This window comes from Mixophyes fleayi, chromosome 4, assembly GCF_038048845.1.
Source record: "Mixophyes fleayi isolate aMixFle1 chromosome 4, aMixFle1.hap1, whole genome shotgun sequence".
Taxonomy (NCBI): domain Eukaryota; kingdom Metazoa; phylum Chordata; class Amphibia; order Anura; family Limnodynastidae; genus Mixophyes; species Mixophyes fleayi.
The window spans coordinates 204,975,640-204,990,912 of NC_134405.1; the positions used below are offsets into that span (position 1 = coordinate 204,975,640).

Sequence of the window (15,273 nt, forward strand, 5' to 3'; positions counted from 1 at the left end):
GTAAAATCTGACTACAACACTAGAAGCAAATTAATTTCCTTCCGGATTACAAACCTCTGGCCGAGTGTTTGTGATATTGGTGCTGCAGTTTTACCCTCTAATCACTGCTCACAGTTAATTTAGAGAAGCAAAAAATGTGATGTATCAGCCATATTGTTGCAAAGACATTTGGTTTCATGTAACCATCTTCTACATTATGCCACATTATGCCACTTACCAATTGCTCACATTGATCTTTTAAAAATGTTTACACCCCTGCAAAATTAACAGGCAAATCTGTGTTTTATTTTTGTCACTTAGTAAGCGTGTGTCATAGCAAAATCCTCTTACTGGAATCAAGGGCTTTAGAGATGCAAAATAAAAAAATATTCAATTTAAACTGCAATTAAAAGCAATGTATAATTCAAATTATTGCAGCCAAAAAACGTAGCTGTATAAAGATTATCATGTTCGCACAATAAGACTTTCTTCTGGTCTACAAACCTTCCAACATTCTCTGAAAACTCACCTCTTCCGGCAAGCTTATAATATTCCTCAACCACCTTCTTAACCTCACTAGATTTACCTTATTACCACCCTTTACACAATTTACACAGCCCTCTGACAAACATTGCTGTGTGATTGGTTCATATAGCATACTAATCCCTTTTGTTTGTTTTATTATGTTTTTGTTTTTTACCTTTGCAATCTGGCTGGACCGAAATGCAATATGTAGACTTAACCTCATGTATCCAACTCCCCTTGTCCCATAGATTGTAAGCTTGCAAGCACAGCCTTCTCACCTCTTTGTCTGTTTTACCCAGTTTGTTCATTACTGTGTTTGTCCCCAATTGTAAAGCACTACGGAATTTGCTGGCGCTATATAAATAAATGTTAATGATGATGATGAGTGATCTTTATCACATAGATTCAGAAAGAGAGAAAAAATGTAGAGAATTACTAATTTCAAACTCCTCCTAAACCTTCCCTCCTCTGCAGCATGCATATCATGATATACATATATTGTTCTTTTTACATTAGATAATTATAGTAATCAAAATCCACAAATCTCCTTCTGTGGAGAACAGATCCCTTTGTCTTTTCTGTTCCAAATTGTCCCTTTTTGGCTCAAGTGTAACCTGTGCTGTTAATCTTCTTCATTGACTCCTACAAGTGTCAGTTTGGCTCCTAAATATATGATATCATTCACCCTGCATATTACACTTTAGTGCTTTGTAAATTAAAGTTGAGTTTTGTGATTATATGCATCTGAGAATCTGTCAAGATGTGTGTGTGTTTCTGAAGAGAAATCTTAATTGTCTCTCTTTGTGTAATTGAAGTGTTGGGAGATTATATAATTAAATAGAAATACAAATATTTTCTGTCAATGTTTAAATACATTCCCAATAATTTTCACCTGGCTTCAGTTTAAGGCACACAATGTAGCACGTTGCTCATATTAAAGTCTACAACAAAAATGAAATAAAAAAGGTACATTTGATGAAAAAAATTAAAAGATGGGTTTAGTAACATTTATAATGTATAATTCTCAGCGCCTATATGAAAACTATTCCACGCTAAGCATGTATGATATATTTAACATATTCTGCAATTGATTGGCAGCATCATGAAATAAAACTGCGGGGGCAAAAAAAATTTGTTGACTGTAAATAACATGTTAAAGAATAACTTCACCCAAAATAAAACAGTTTTGAGGCGATTTGCAGAGCTAACATCAACCCAAACTTTTACTCGCCTGCTGCACTCTGTTCCCTGCATCTGCTGGAGTCACTGACAGATCTAGCAATCCCACTTTGCCCCCCACTCTCCTCCTCCCACTCAGCTTGTTTGAAATTTTGATGATCCTACCCAGTGAATGTTCTATTCAAGTGAACACAATGTATTGAATTTATATAGCGTTAATCAGTTATCCTTTAAAGTAGATGTACCTTGCAGATCTACAAAAATCTAACTTTAGAAGCAAAACATGGGTAAAGCCTATCTGTAATGTACTCTTTTTTTAACCATTTCACAACCAGTTTTTAACTATTTATCTAAGGCCTCCAGCCACTTTGAAACACATATGAAAGTTAGATGTTGGTGGAGCCCATCATGAGGGCTGAAGAATGTATTACACTTACACATGCTCAGTTTGTGGCAGCTACACCAACTAAAACACAATAGGATAACAATAATACACTAAAAACATAGTATCTATCAAATAACAATTTTATAGTGAAAACACCAACTAGCACATTAATCAGGTGTCCTGCATCAGGGAAGGTATCTTATGACACTATCTAAGCAAACATATGAATAATGCAGTCTCTTCCTTCTAGAGATTCAGAAAGTTCGAATTGACCTGAAGAGAAAATTAAGTAGCCAAGCAATCTTCGAAAAGTATATCCCAGGAACATAAAGTTCCATTAGCCTTGGAGACTATATAAGCACCACCAAACTGTTCCTCTTTTAGATGAATATCATATAACTGTACGCTCTATGCGTTGTTCAGAGCAGCCTTAAAAAAGAATTTGCTGCATCTCAGTGAATTGAGCAATTATATGATATACTCAAGTTTAAGAAAATGAGTAGTCTGCTCTTTGCTAATTCATTTTCTCTCCAAGCCAATTGGGACTTCCTGAGTTCCTAAGAGGAAAAGGCTGCATTATTATCCCTTGGATTTGACTCTAGCATATGTATATACTAGTTGATTTTTTCACTATAAAATTATTATTGTTAATAAATATTTTTATTATTTTCATTTTTATTTCTGTAGTCAACTTTGGTTTGGTTTTCAATCTATTGTCAATAATAATTGATATTTTGGATTAACATTAGTGCTGCTTTTTATAATACTTTTGTGTATTTTTTATATAGAGACTGCAGAATCTTTAAAGCAGCAGCAAGGGCAACCCAATTATATGTTATAAATTCTATTTTCATTTATATTTCTAGCGCCAATTAGGTCATTTTTGCATTTTATTCCAGAGGATATTTTAATAGCCCCTTTCCCTTGATACTTAGGGGGGAGATTCAATTTGGAGTGATGTGTCTCCAGAACAATCTGTAGAAGCATACTGGGCCAAAGTGGAACCCTCACATCAAAGGCCAGCCGCCTACCATTTTAGTACCACACTTTTCAATCAAATAAACTGTGGTAGTTGTGAGTGCATCTGGAAATTCGCTTCTCCAACAAAGTGCAGCATGGAGCAACAAAATAGGTCCCATTAAATGAATATGACAATACCTGATCTCCACCAGCTTGGAGCTGGTGCATACTTTAGTCCTTTTGTGTATGAGAATCACCTTATACAAGCAAATTGGTTTACAAAATTAAACTTGGGCATAATACGGAATACAGTCCCTGTTCCTGTGAAGTAAAAAGTAAGCTCGGAGTTCTGTGACCTTTATAAAAGCAGTCAGCCTGCGGTCTACTTTTGTATGGTCACAGAACTTCTCAGTGGCTTCTAATATCCTTATTATTTACAGTAGGTGGTACATTAGTCACATAATATTCTTTGAAGGTTTTTTTTTTAATCTTGTGTCTTTTTATCTTTTTTTATGTTGCTGAGGAGTCGGGCTAACATCTTCACAAATCAGCACCACTGAGGATATACTTGACATTACAGTATGTAATATTTTTGATTTTGAAGTGTAGTTCGACACAATCATGATGGTTCTTGGTAGTTAAGTATATTATACAGTCATTAGCAGCTTCGTGCTGCAGCTTTATCTTCTCACAATTTTCTTGTTGTTTATTTAGATTGTTTATCCCTCTAAGTGAAAGATGACTGCATTGATTTGGGGGATATCACATTTGATCAATCATATCTTGGTTTCGAATACTGATCTAAATAAAATGAATTGCTCAGTTATCTTATTACATACAAATCACTTCAGCATCCACAGTAGTTGGCATATGACAAGACATGTTCTCATTCACCACATCGCAATTTGAAAATGTTCAATGTGAAGCCCTTTCAGATTAAATGAATTGAATATCTTGATATGGAGAACAGAACCCTCTCTTACACACAGTATGTACAACATATAGAAATGGACATCGTGACCTGGCTGTCAGCTCACATACACGCAATGGCTGCCACACTTTAATCACACAAAATGTAAGTGCAGCTAATAAATTTAAATAAATAAACAAACAAATAAATAAATGAAGATGGCTCACAGTCTGTGTGTGTCTCTGGAGAGAACATTGGCGTTCTCAAAATCAGGTCCAGGCTGTACATCAGGATTTTCAGTCATCCTTTAAAAGCATACTATATTTACTTCTCCCCTTATTCCATTTGTCAGTGTAACACAAATATGGCCCATTATGTTTATTTTCTGAATGTCATGTGCAGATCACATGATTCAAATGCAAATGCTAAATGTAAAAGTATCTATACTGTCATTATATATTGTTTACAGCCCACACAACTCCCTCCTTGAGTTCTTTGTCCACAGCAACTATGAGATTTATGATTCACCCTTGTAGGTTGTTTCAAACAGCTGTAGTCCTGCCCAGCAGAGGAATGGGGAAGATCAGCTGGCACCCCCTAGGCAATCTGTGCAGCCCCCCACTTCCAATTTCAGAGCCTGACCATGATGGTCGTCTCCCTCTCTGTGCTTCTTGTGTAGGATTAGGTGAAATCGGTGAGCTTAGGGCTCCTGGAAGTGGTTGGGTATGTAGTGGTCCTGCCAGGTGTTGTTTATGGCTCATGGCTTGTTCTGGTTTCACAAGCTCATCCTGGACAGTGAGGAAAGGACTAAGGATCTTCCTGTAGATACCTCTTGTGTCAGTGAGCACCTCGCTGTAGGGTGGTGGTGGTTCAGCCATGAGCAATGCCTCTTCATAACATGGCGGCTGAGACAAGTCTGGTTCTGTAGATAGAGTAAAAAAAAAAGAGGTTGTAAATGTTGTTGATTAAAAGCTTTACTATTATCACAAATCTTTATTTAAATAGCAGTGTATAGTTCCCTACCACAGACACACACCAATTAACCTACAAGTATGTATTTGCACAATAGAAGGATAGCAGAGCAGCAGGTAAAACCCACACAAGCACATGGAGAATATACAAACTCCATGCCAATAGAGTTCTTCTCAGAATCAAGACCCAGCAGAGCAAAACAGCAATTATAAGCCCTGTGCCACAATGTCAATCATGACAGCCTGTATTCTAGCCAAGAGTTCAATATATTACTGTATGAAAAGTATATAAGGACAAATATATGATTGTGGACAATTTGTATGTTCTCCCCATGTTTCTTTGGGTTTCCTCCCACACTCCAAAAACATACTAGTAGGTTAATTGGCTGCTATCAAATTGACCTTAGTCTCTCTGTCTAAATAGGGAATTTAGACTGTAAGCTCCATTGGGGCAGGGACTGATGTGAGTGAGTTCTCTGTACAGCGCTGCGGAATTAGTGGCGCTATATAAATAGCTGCTGCTGATGATGATGACGCCAATGTATGTGTTTATAATATTGTAGGTCATAAATTAAATATATATGCTCCATGGACTTAAATAGCTGTTTTTAGTGGCGCTATATAAATAGCTGCTGCTGGTGATGATAATGTTTGTGTTTACAAAATTGTAGATCATAAATTAAATATATATAAAAATATATGCTCCATGGGCTTAAATAGGTGTTTTTTTGTTTTGTTTTTTACCTTCGGATACCTTATATTTATTACTCTTACATTGTCTATTACAACTTTTCCTAAATACAATGGTGGATACATACAAAGCACAAAATGGCAAGTCTGTCGCTCAATTGTAGTGTTTGTCCTGTTGTGCGTCTTGATTTGCGCAACTGCCCCTAAATTTTTGCTGAGACATATACATTAGTGGAACAAGATGGCTGAATTTGTGAAGGAGCAGAACTCTTTCCCCAGACAGAGGGGAGGAGTTTGACCATTGTGATGAGATAAAGCGGTAGAGAGGGTGCATTGTAAGCAGCAACTATGCGGTGCATGTTCATTAGACTTCTGAATTTTGCACCAGCTAAGAGCATCCTTTAAGTTTAATGAGACAAAATAAGCCCAAAGCACAGTGTATTGTGTAAATAACTAAATAATGTAAAAAAAAACAGGCAATATGCCCCCCTCTCCAAAATCAAATCCTAAACCATCCCCAGTGATAGACAGTCTGGGTTTGTTTCCACTATAACAGGGTATCTACAAGTGTGGGTTAGGGAAAACCACACCCAGGCTGATAAACGTAGAATTGATGCATGTATGGTATGGTACACAGGGCCGTAACTAGGGCTGTGCGAGAGGGGCGACCGCCCAGGGCGCAACACTGAAGGGGGGCGCAATTTAGGAATATTTTAGGTTAATTTGGTTAAAACTGAGGGCTAGGGGGGCGGCATTTGTCTTTCTCACCCCGGGCGCTAGAATTCTAAGTTACGGCTCTGATGGTAGCACTCTCCTTCCCAGAAGCTACCAGCCCACACAAAAATCCCTATAAAAGATATGACCCCTCTGCATACTACAGCCGACTGACACAAAATAACTATGGCTGGGAGTCCCTGTGGATCAGAAGCAGCTTCCCATGCTGCCCTCCTGTGACTGGCTGGTAGAGGGCATTCAATCAGAAGAGGCCATCTTAGAAAACCACCTGTAATTGGCTGTCTGGGGATATGGGGCTCCAATTACGCTCGGCTATAGTGAATTTGCATCGGTTAGTTTTGATGGATCTATTTTATGGGGCTTTTTTCATTTCACCTACACCTAAACAAAGAATAAAGAAATAAGATATTATTTTACCTCTGAACCACAGAGAATGAAGGAAAAAATAATTTTATTAAACAAAGTTTTGAATAAGGGTTTCAAGTAAAGCTTATTTTAAAATTGTGGCTTTTTTAAAGGGATTTTTATGATCTGGTCATGGGGACTCCAGTCCTTTATACTGGGAGCCATGGGGTTGCAAAGTTAGCACCTCAGGGGTCCTAGTTTTTTTAAAAATTACTTTTGCCCTCAAATGAGGATAAACCAGCAACATTTTAGAAGTAAAATATCTCCAAAACCAAGGTACTTTTTAGTGTGCTATGAATGTCCTGTGGTTCTTCCTAAGCTTTTCAGACATATTTATATAATATGGAAATGTATTTATCTATTGCTGTCCTTGGATATTCCATAGGTTTGCTGTGCTCTCTGCATTAAATACAGTTGTATTAAATAATATAACCGGGCAGGGGCTGGCTGGCAGACCTTAGCCAGGGGGGCAAGTACATAGCACTTGCCCATAAGTAGCGGCCCATCCTTAAAGGGTGGTCCTTGGTACAATATATATTTATCAATATAAAAAGAGGCTATTTTAGTGTTGCCTAACCCAGCGATACTTTATTATTATAAATGATAAATCTTAAATAATGAAAACAAAAAATGCAACAAAAAACAAAACTCAGTTTATATTGCATTTTATTTTATATGTTACTTCTCCATACAGCACTTGTACATAGGCCCCACTAATAAATTGCCCCACCACCCACAAATAAAATAGCACTCATAATTAGTCCCCAACCTGCACTCCACCATTTAAATTAAGATTCCCCTTCCCTCACACATTATATTAATATACTACCCCCACACACACACATTATATTAATATGCTGCCCCCCCCCCCCCCACAAACACATTATATTAATATACTGGCCCCCTCTCACACACACACATTATATTAATATACTGACCCCCTCTCACATACACACACATTATATTAATATACTGGCCCCCTCACACACTCACACACACATAATATACACATTGGCCCCCCCTCACACAATATATACACACTGGTGGCCCCCTCTCACACAAAATATATAGATATACACTGGCCCCCTCAAACTCAGTGTGTATATATATATATATATATATATATGTGTATATATATATATCTATCTATGTATATATATATATATATATATATATATGTGTATATATATATATGTGTATATATATATATATATATATATATATATACATGTATATATATATATATATATATATATATATATATATGTATATGTATATATGTGTATATATATATATGTGTGTGTATATATATATATATATATATATATGTGTGTATATATATATGTGTATATATATATATATATATATATATATATATATATATATATATATATATATATATATACTGGTCCACACAATGTACTGATACACACACACACACACACTACCCTAACATATCACCTCCCTGCCCCCACCAGCACTTACCTTGTTCCAGCCACGCCGAGCGCTGTGCGGATGTTCCTCCTCACACATGGGACGGCACCTGTCACGTGATGCGCTTCCCATGTGACACCAGTAGAGGACACAAAGAGTGGAGGGGAGGGAGGGGGGTCTGGGAGTAGGTTCCTGGCCCTGGAGGAGGGGCCAGCCACCAAATAATAGAGACCGGCCCAAAATAGATTTTTGTGGTCCGCCCCGGGGGGGCATGTGCCCCCCTGCCCCCTGGCCTGTCAGCGTGCAGCATTCTACACTCATCGGAATCAAAAGCGAGGCTTAATTCATACAGTGTCAAGTAGATTTCACATTATACAATCATATGACTCTGAGTCTCCGCTTCTCTTTCTCACTCCCTACAGTTCTGCATCCCTCCATCTGCTACTATTACAATCTGTCACTGAATGTATTTATATATCTCCCCATGACTACAACTCTTATGCCCCACATACACCCAAACACAATAATACTGAGTAAATTGAGCATATGTACATTTTAAAAGAGATTGGCCAATGAGTTATCGTGACACAAGCTGTAGGTAGTTGTAGATTGCATTGCCTAAAATAAGAGAGCTCTCTCTGTAAAGGTTTTCAGTACTGCACATCGAACAAAAAATAATAAATGAACATCATAAATAACTAATGGATATTTAACATGTGAATATAAGTTATTTATTTATTGATTTATTGAGAAGGATAGAGAAAGGATGGAAGTTGGGTTCCCACTCATCTGCAACTACGCAAGGATTATAAAAAAAACCCAAAAAAAACCTGTCTCGATCTTGGAAACTCAATATAAAGTACCCATTAGGTGGTACAGATGCCCCACACACGCTTTACCACCCCGGCGTCGCTCAGCACCAACAGGAGTTAGGAACTCCTTGCTATATTATAGTTAAGTGTGTGGGGCATCTGTACCACCTGATGGGAACTTTTATATTGAGTTTCCAGGATCGAGACAGGTTTTTTGTATTTTTTATAATCCTTGCGTAGTTGCAGATGAGTGGGAACCCAACTTCCATCCAACAGAAAGTATAAAGAAGAGCGGTACCTTGGTACGTTGGCCCATAAAATAGTGAAAAAATAATAATAGTTGAATCTGTTTATGTGCTCAGCTTTGGTTGATGATATTAAGACATATAAGTACTATTGGATAACCCTCCCAGTCTTGTAGGGATCTGACTCTCAGTAGGTATGACCATCTCAAGAAAAAGTCTGAATATACCGCTGGTAATTAGCAAGCAATGGATTCTCTTTTAATACTGACTCATTAGACAGATTTCTAGAATATTTCAACAATGACAACAACTTGAAAGTTACATCCATGGTTAGTCAAGAGATTGATTTCTTGGGATTTGTAGATCTGAAAATATACATTGCGTTAAATGACCATGGCACATTTTCAGAAGGTGGACACAAATAACTACCTTCTTCTAATAAAGTGCCATTACCCTAAATGGATAAGAAACAGAGCAAAATCCAAATTCAGAAGATTAAATAAAAACTGCACAGATCCCAAAATTTTTAATGCACAAGCACAAATTCTCAAAAAGAGATTCATTGAAACCACTCAGACCATCTGGTGCAATGATTTAATGAAGTGAAATGTCTGGAACAGGACACATTGTTCCAGCCTTAGGTGAAGACGAACAGAAATTCAGACCACAATCTACGCCCCTTCCATTTATCACACAATATTTCAAACCAGCCCCAGAAGTCACAAGAACAAACATTACAATATTTTACTCAAAGACCCTATTCTTAACGAAATTTTACCTTCAAAACTGAAAGTTATTTTTAAAAGAGCTCCAAACTTGAAGAACTATCTAATCCCCAGTCCAAAGATAAGCCAGTAACAGAAAAATATGGCTTTAATGAAACTAATAAAGGCCTGCCCTAAAGGATAAATAAATTCCAATGTAATGTGACTAAAAAAACCTATATAATTAAAAGTAATATCAACTTTAATCTCAAATTTGTCATATACCTTTTACAATTCCCATGTGGTCATTAAAAAACAGAATCAGGGAGCCTATAGCATATCCTAAATATTGAAAAAGGTGTGCTTAGGCACAACTTATCTAAACATTGACACATGATCTTTTTTTAATATTTATAATTTTTAATATTTATAATTATATTCTATGCATGTATTTAATTAGGCTCTGTCTCTTCTCCCCCTTTCTCGCTGGCATCCAACACCTACAAAGATTTAAATAGAACAGTTAATTTTAACTTTCAATTATTTTTACAAGAACCATCATTGTTCTTAAAGATCCCCATTACTAGATAGGTTTATGGCTACCTGGAGCATTTGCTCAATCCTCTACCTAATATTTGCAGCATTCTCTCATGTAAGAGTGTAGATCAGGCCTGTCCAACCTGCGGCTCTCCAGATGTTGTGAAACTACAAGTCCCAGCATGCCCTTCCAGCTATCAACAGGTTGGCTACTGGCAAAGCATGCTGGGGCTTGTAGTTTCTTCAAGCACTCTTAGTTGGAGTACAATCCACCTGAATTGATAATTAATTTACTTGTATTACACTGCCAAATATGTCCGGCATCACCCTAGGAATGTTACTCCAATGACATCCTCATAATAATGTATAATTTATTAAAAGTATACACACTGCCGCCCTGGCAATGAACCCGGGATATTGCCGGGTGACAGTGCAGCCCACCCCGGCAAATTCCCGGGTAGACTGTGTTCACACTGAACACGGGTCTGCCCGGGTCTCCCTGGCAACAACACAAAAGGAACTTTCATTGGCTCCTCTTGTGATGTTTTTTTTTTGTTTTTTTTATAACTTTACAATAGGTTTCGGTGAGACCTGGGTTGAAAAACCTGGGTATCACTGTTCAGACTGGAGGCTACCCGGGTCAGACCCAGAAATAACCCTCCAAAAGACCTGGGTACATTTTCCAGGTCAGTCGACCCGGGAATTAGCAGATCCTCGACAGTGAGCCTCAATCCAGGTTGTCTGGGCTTGCCCTGGCAATAACCCCGGTTTTTGAGGCAGTGTGAACGGGCTATTATTGTACCCAACTGATGTGCATTGACAGTGCACTCATTTTATACTGTTATATTCACTGCAGACATGATAGATTATCTGTATATACCCATATTCTTTTATGACATTTTAAACAATGTATGTGATCACCAGTGTTAATTTGTTGAAGTAGTCACAGATGGGTTTAAAGTTTTAGAATTACAAAAGGACATTATTTGACCCCTTAATGTGAACTTTTGATCCACCAATGAGATGAAAGCAAGCATCTTAAAATCTCCTACTGTGAACACTTTTTCCACTTATCCAATGAAGTGAGCAGCGTCTCACAAAACGCGTTTTAAGAGTAATTTAAAGAGGACTGATTTTAAAAAGTACTCTTGGAGAGCAGCAGCGGGAACACATTACTATTTCTGATACTGCAGATCATAATAGAGCTTTCAACTTTACAAGCGTGTTAATCCTGTTCAACATGTGAATGTATATCTTCCTTTTCACTCTTTTTAAATGTGACAATAGTAAACTATTATTGTACTTCTTTTTAGCTTCTTCACTGAGGATCAAACAAGTATATAATGCTTGTTAACTACAAGGAGAATATTTAGGCTTTTTGTTGAGATGGTCAGTTGTTGAAGTTGAAATATAAAAGTGGTGTTATGGGAAGTGTAACTGAATGGAATATGATAGACTTACAACGAAGGCAGTATTACAACTGGCGGTATGGCATACCACCGTATACCAGCCCTTATCAACCACTAGGGATAGTCATATCTACTGAGAGTCAGATCCCTAGATCTTTTTTCGGTGCACCAAGGGATGCTTTGTGCTTTATAACAGTGATTGGCAACCTGCTACACTTCAGGTGCTGCATAGGCAATAATCTAACCTTCAAAAGGACCGAACAGGTAGGTGACAATTTTTCTTTGACTTTAATCCATGTCATCTTGGGGAGTATCCCAAGTATAATGTCAAGTAATATGTGTAACAGGTTGCCACTGAGGCTGTGGAATTACAACATTCTTCCCTATTATCATCCCTAGTCCCTGAATGTATGTTGTGGCTCTATAGGCATGTAAAGCCCCCACCAACAATCTACCCGGTTTGTTCCCCCATTGAAAGAAGCTATTATGGAAAGTCTATTTTAATCTTTACAGATATAAATTTATTTAAAGCACCCTTTGCCTCCTTCAAATCTGATAGGGTCTTCCTGGACAGAGGACTTATGGTTCATCTCCAGAGTCTTGGAGAAGCAGGTTTTTCTGAGGTTCTTTATGCTTTTTTCATAAAGAAGCCCAGTTCCCTCAGATGACTCACTGATGGGTTTCCGAAACAGACACCTTGGAAACTTTTGATTTGCCATTATGTTTGAAATATCATCAATATTTTCTTCCAGCCTCCAAGAACACTGTTTCATATGGGGTTGAGTTAGGAAGATCTGTGCATGGTCAGTTTTTTTCTATATAATTCTAAATAAAATCTATTTCCACATAATACAATCAAAAGTATCCATATCCATATCAGATATGCAGCACCATTATCAGGATATAACAGTGGAGATGCTCATATTTTACCAGCAGAGTAATGCATTTCATACCTTCTTTTCCTGTAAGATTATACATAAACAATTACCACATTATACATTCAAAAGTATCCATATTACACCTGCGGTGCCCATATCATACTAATCATGTCAATATTATTCCAAGAAAAGTAACATCATTATACCTGCAGTGCCCATATCATACTATATAATGATGAAAATAATATAAAAGAAATTACTCACATTGCTAGTCCCAGCATTGTGTCGTGTGTGCACATGGTGTCAATACACGATGACATTATGTGCTAGTCTCTTTTTATAATTAGCATGAGATTATGATATCATGCCATATCAGTACCTAGAACCAGAGGCCGAGAGAGGGGGGAGGCTGCCATGGGGGCCTTGCCTGCCTTTGTAGAGGGTGGCGTCACCAACCTGGTGTATCCATACACCCCTTCAGGGGCTATGGAAACTGCCCCAAGTAGTTGCTTTCCCGGGATCTGAAATTCCTTTTGGTAGCCCTGCCTGCACCTGTACTCTTAGCCTCAGCAAGGTATAAGTAACCTTTGGTCACTGGGCTGCTTTCTCCTTCTCTTGATCTCGGCTTGTGATATTATATTACCTTCCTAGCCCCTGGCCTTGAATAATCTGTTTAACTTTCTGAGACAAGGCACAGTTTTCAAATCCGTAGATTACTTTAGTCCTTACCTGTGTGTGGCAGGTCCTACTCCATTGTTTTACTAACAAAGCAAACAACTTTACATTTTTATTTCTTCACTATATTCACAACTGTGAGTTTTCCTTTGTAGGATTGCCATCAGGAACAGGTTTGCACAGGGAGAATATTGTGAGATGAGATATGAGATGTATAAAGGGGTGGAGTTGTTGATGGCTTTGAAAGTAAGGGTCAGTCATTTGAATTGGATTCTGGAGGACATGGGAGACTGAGGAAATTGTGGTGTAATTGACAGGGAAGTGGTGAAGATGTTTAGTTCTGGTTTGGACGTGCTGAGCTTTAGGTAGTGTTGGGACATCCTTGTGAAGATGGCAGAGTCGCAGTTCGTTACAAAAGAAAATACAGAAGGAGAGAGGTCAGGGGAAGAAATTTAGATTTTTGGTGTCCTCAGTGTAGAGGTGGTACTAGATGCCGAATGACTAAATTATTTCCCTAAGAGAAGAGGTGTACAGTAACAAAAGCAAAATTCCCTTGATGAACCCCAACAAACAGAATGGAGGAGAGGATGTGCTAGAGCAGAGACACTAAGGGAGTAGTTTGATAGGTAGGAAGTGAACCTGGAAATATCTGTGTCACAAAGGTCAATGGAGTGAATGGTGTGCAGGAGAATAGGGTGATCAACAGTGTCAAAAGCAGCAAAGAGGTCCAGGAGGATTAACATGGAAAAATAACCCTTATACTTTGTTGCAAGTAGATTATTGATCAATTGTGAGAGCAATAAAGCCTATTTTATATGTAGTTAACAGAAAACATCATATACAAGCTACAAGCAAAAATATATCTTAATAATCTTTAATAAACTTAAACTAATGTTCTAAATGAAGAGTCACTATATTGCTTTCAGATATTTTGTTGTGTTCCTAACATATGATGAATTTCTGGAATACAGAGATCGTGATAAAGAATTAAGCACTCCAATTCCAGGTTTTGGATTAATAGTCACCCTTCAAGAATTGTCCATGGGGTGGAGAACCTGAACAAAGCATTCCTAGAGAACATTGATGAGGCCATGTAGTCAGGGCCGGATTAAGGGAATGGAGGCCCCTGGGCTAAGGGGGCCTCCATTCCCCCGTGAGGGCCCCCCGAGATCCGAGCTTCCCCCCCCCCCTGTGAGCCGAGCAGCCCCCTTCCCCCCCCCCCCGGTGAGCCGAGCCGCCCCCAAGGCACTTACCTCCTTCTCCTGGCATTGCAGTCCTTCCCCGGAGCGCTGTACGCTCTTCACATAGGATCTGATGCAGAGCTGATTTTACTTCAGTTTGCGTAGTATAAATTGCTCAAATTCACACTACACATGTGCACAAAGAGAACGGATGCATATGCTCCAAAGTAGACTTGTGTCTTCTTAAGACTGGAGAGGTGGAACGGGGGAGGGAAGAGGCTGTCTGACATAAAGGGCCAGATTAAGGGAATGGAGGCCCCTGGGCTAAGGGGGCCTCCATTCCCCCGTGAGGGCCCCCCCCCGTGATCCGAGCCCCCCTTCCCCCCGTGATCTGAGCTCCCCCCCCACCCCCCCCCCCGGTGAGCCGAGCCGCCCCCAAGGCACTTACCTCCTTCTCCTGGCATTGCAGTCCTTCTTCGGCGCGCTGTACGCTCTTTACTGGGGAGATCTCGTGAGAGTGAGACTCACGAGATCTCAGTAAGGAGACTACAGCACGCCGGAGAAGTACCGCAGTGAAAGTGCTCAGCAGCATTGATCGCGCCGGGAGCGCCCCCCCGATCAATACTGCTGCTGAGCACTTTCAAGGGCCCCCTGGGTGC

At 38.8% G+C, this 15,273-nt stretch overlaps 1 protein-coding gene across 4 annotated transcripts in view; it reads right to left on the reverse strand.

The window, feature by feature from the left end:
- Nucleotides 1-3,227: 3,227 nt before the first annotated feature.
- The window catches only part of PRR7 (proline rich 7, synaptic), a 64,280-nt gene continuing 52,234 nt past the window's right edge, over nucleotides 3,228-15,273 (reverse strand). For all 4 annotated transcript variants that reach the window (XM_075209176.1, XM_075209174.1, XM_075209175.1 and 1 more), the window contains exon 3: nucleotides 3,228-4,860. In XM_075209176.1, coding sequence (XP_075065277.1) covers nucleotides 4,481-4,860 — 380 coding nt within the window. In that variant the 3' untranslated portion in view covers nucleotides 3,228-4,480. The remainder of the gene's footprint in view (nucleotides 4,861-15,273) is intronic.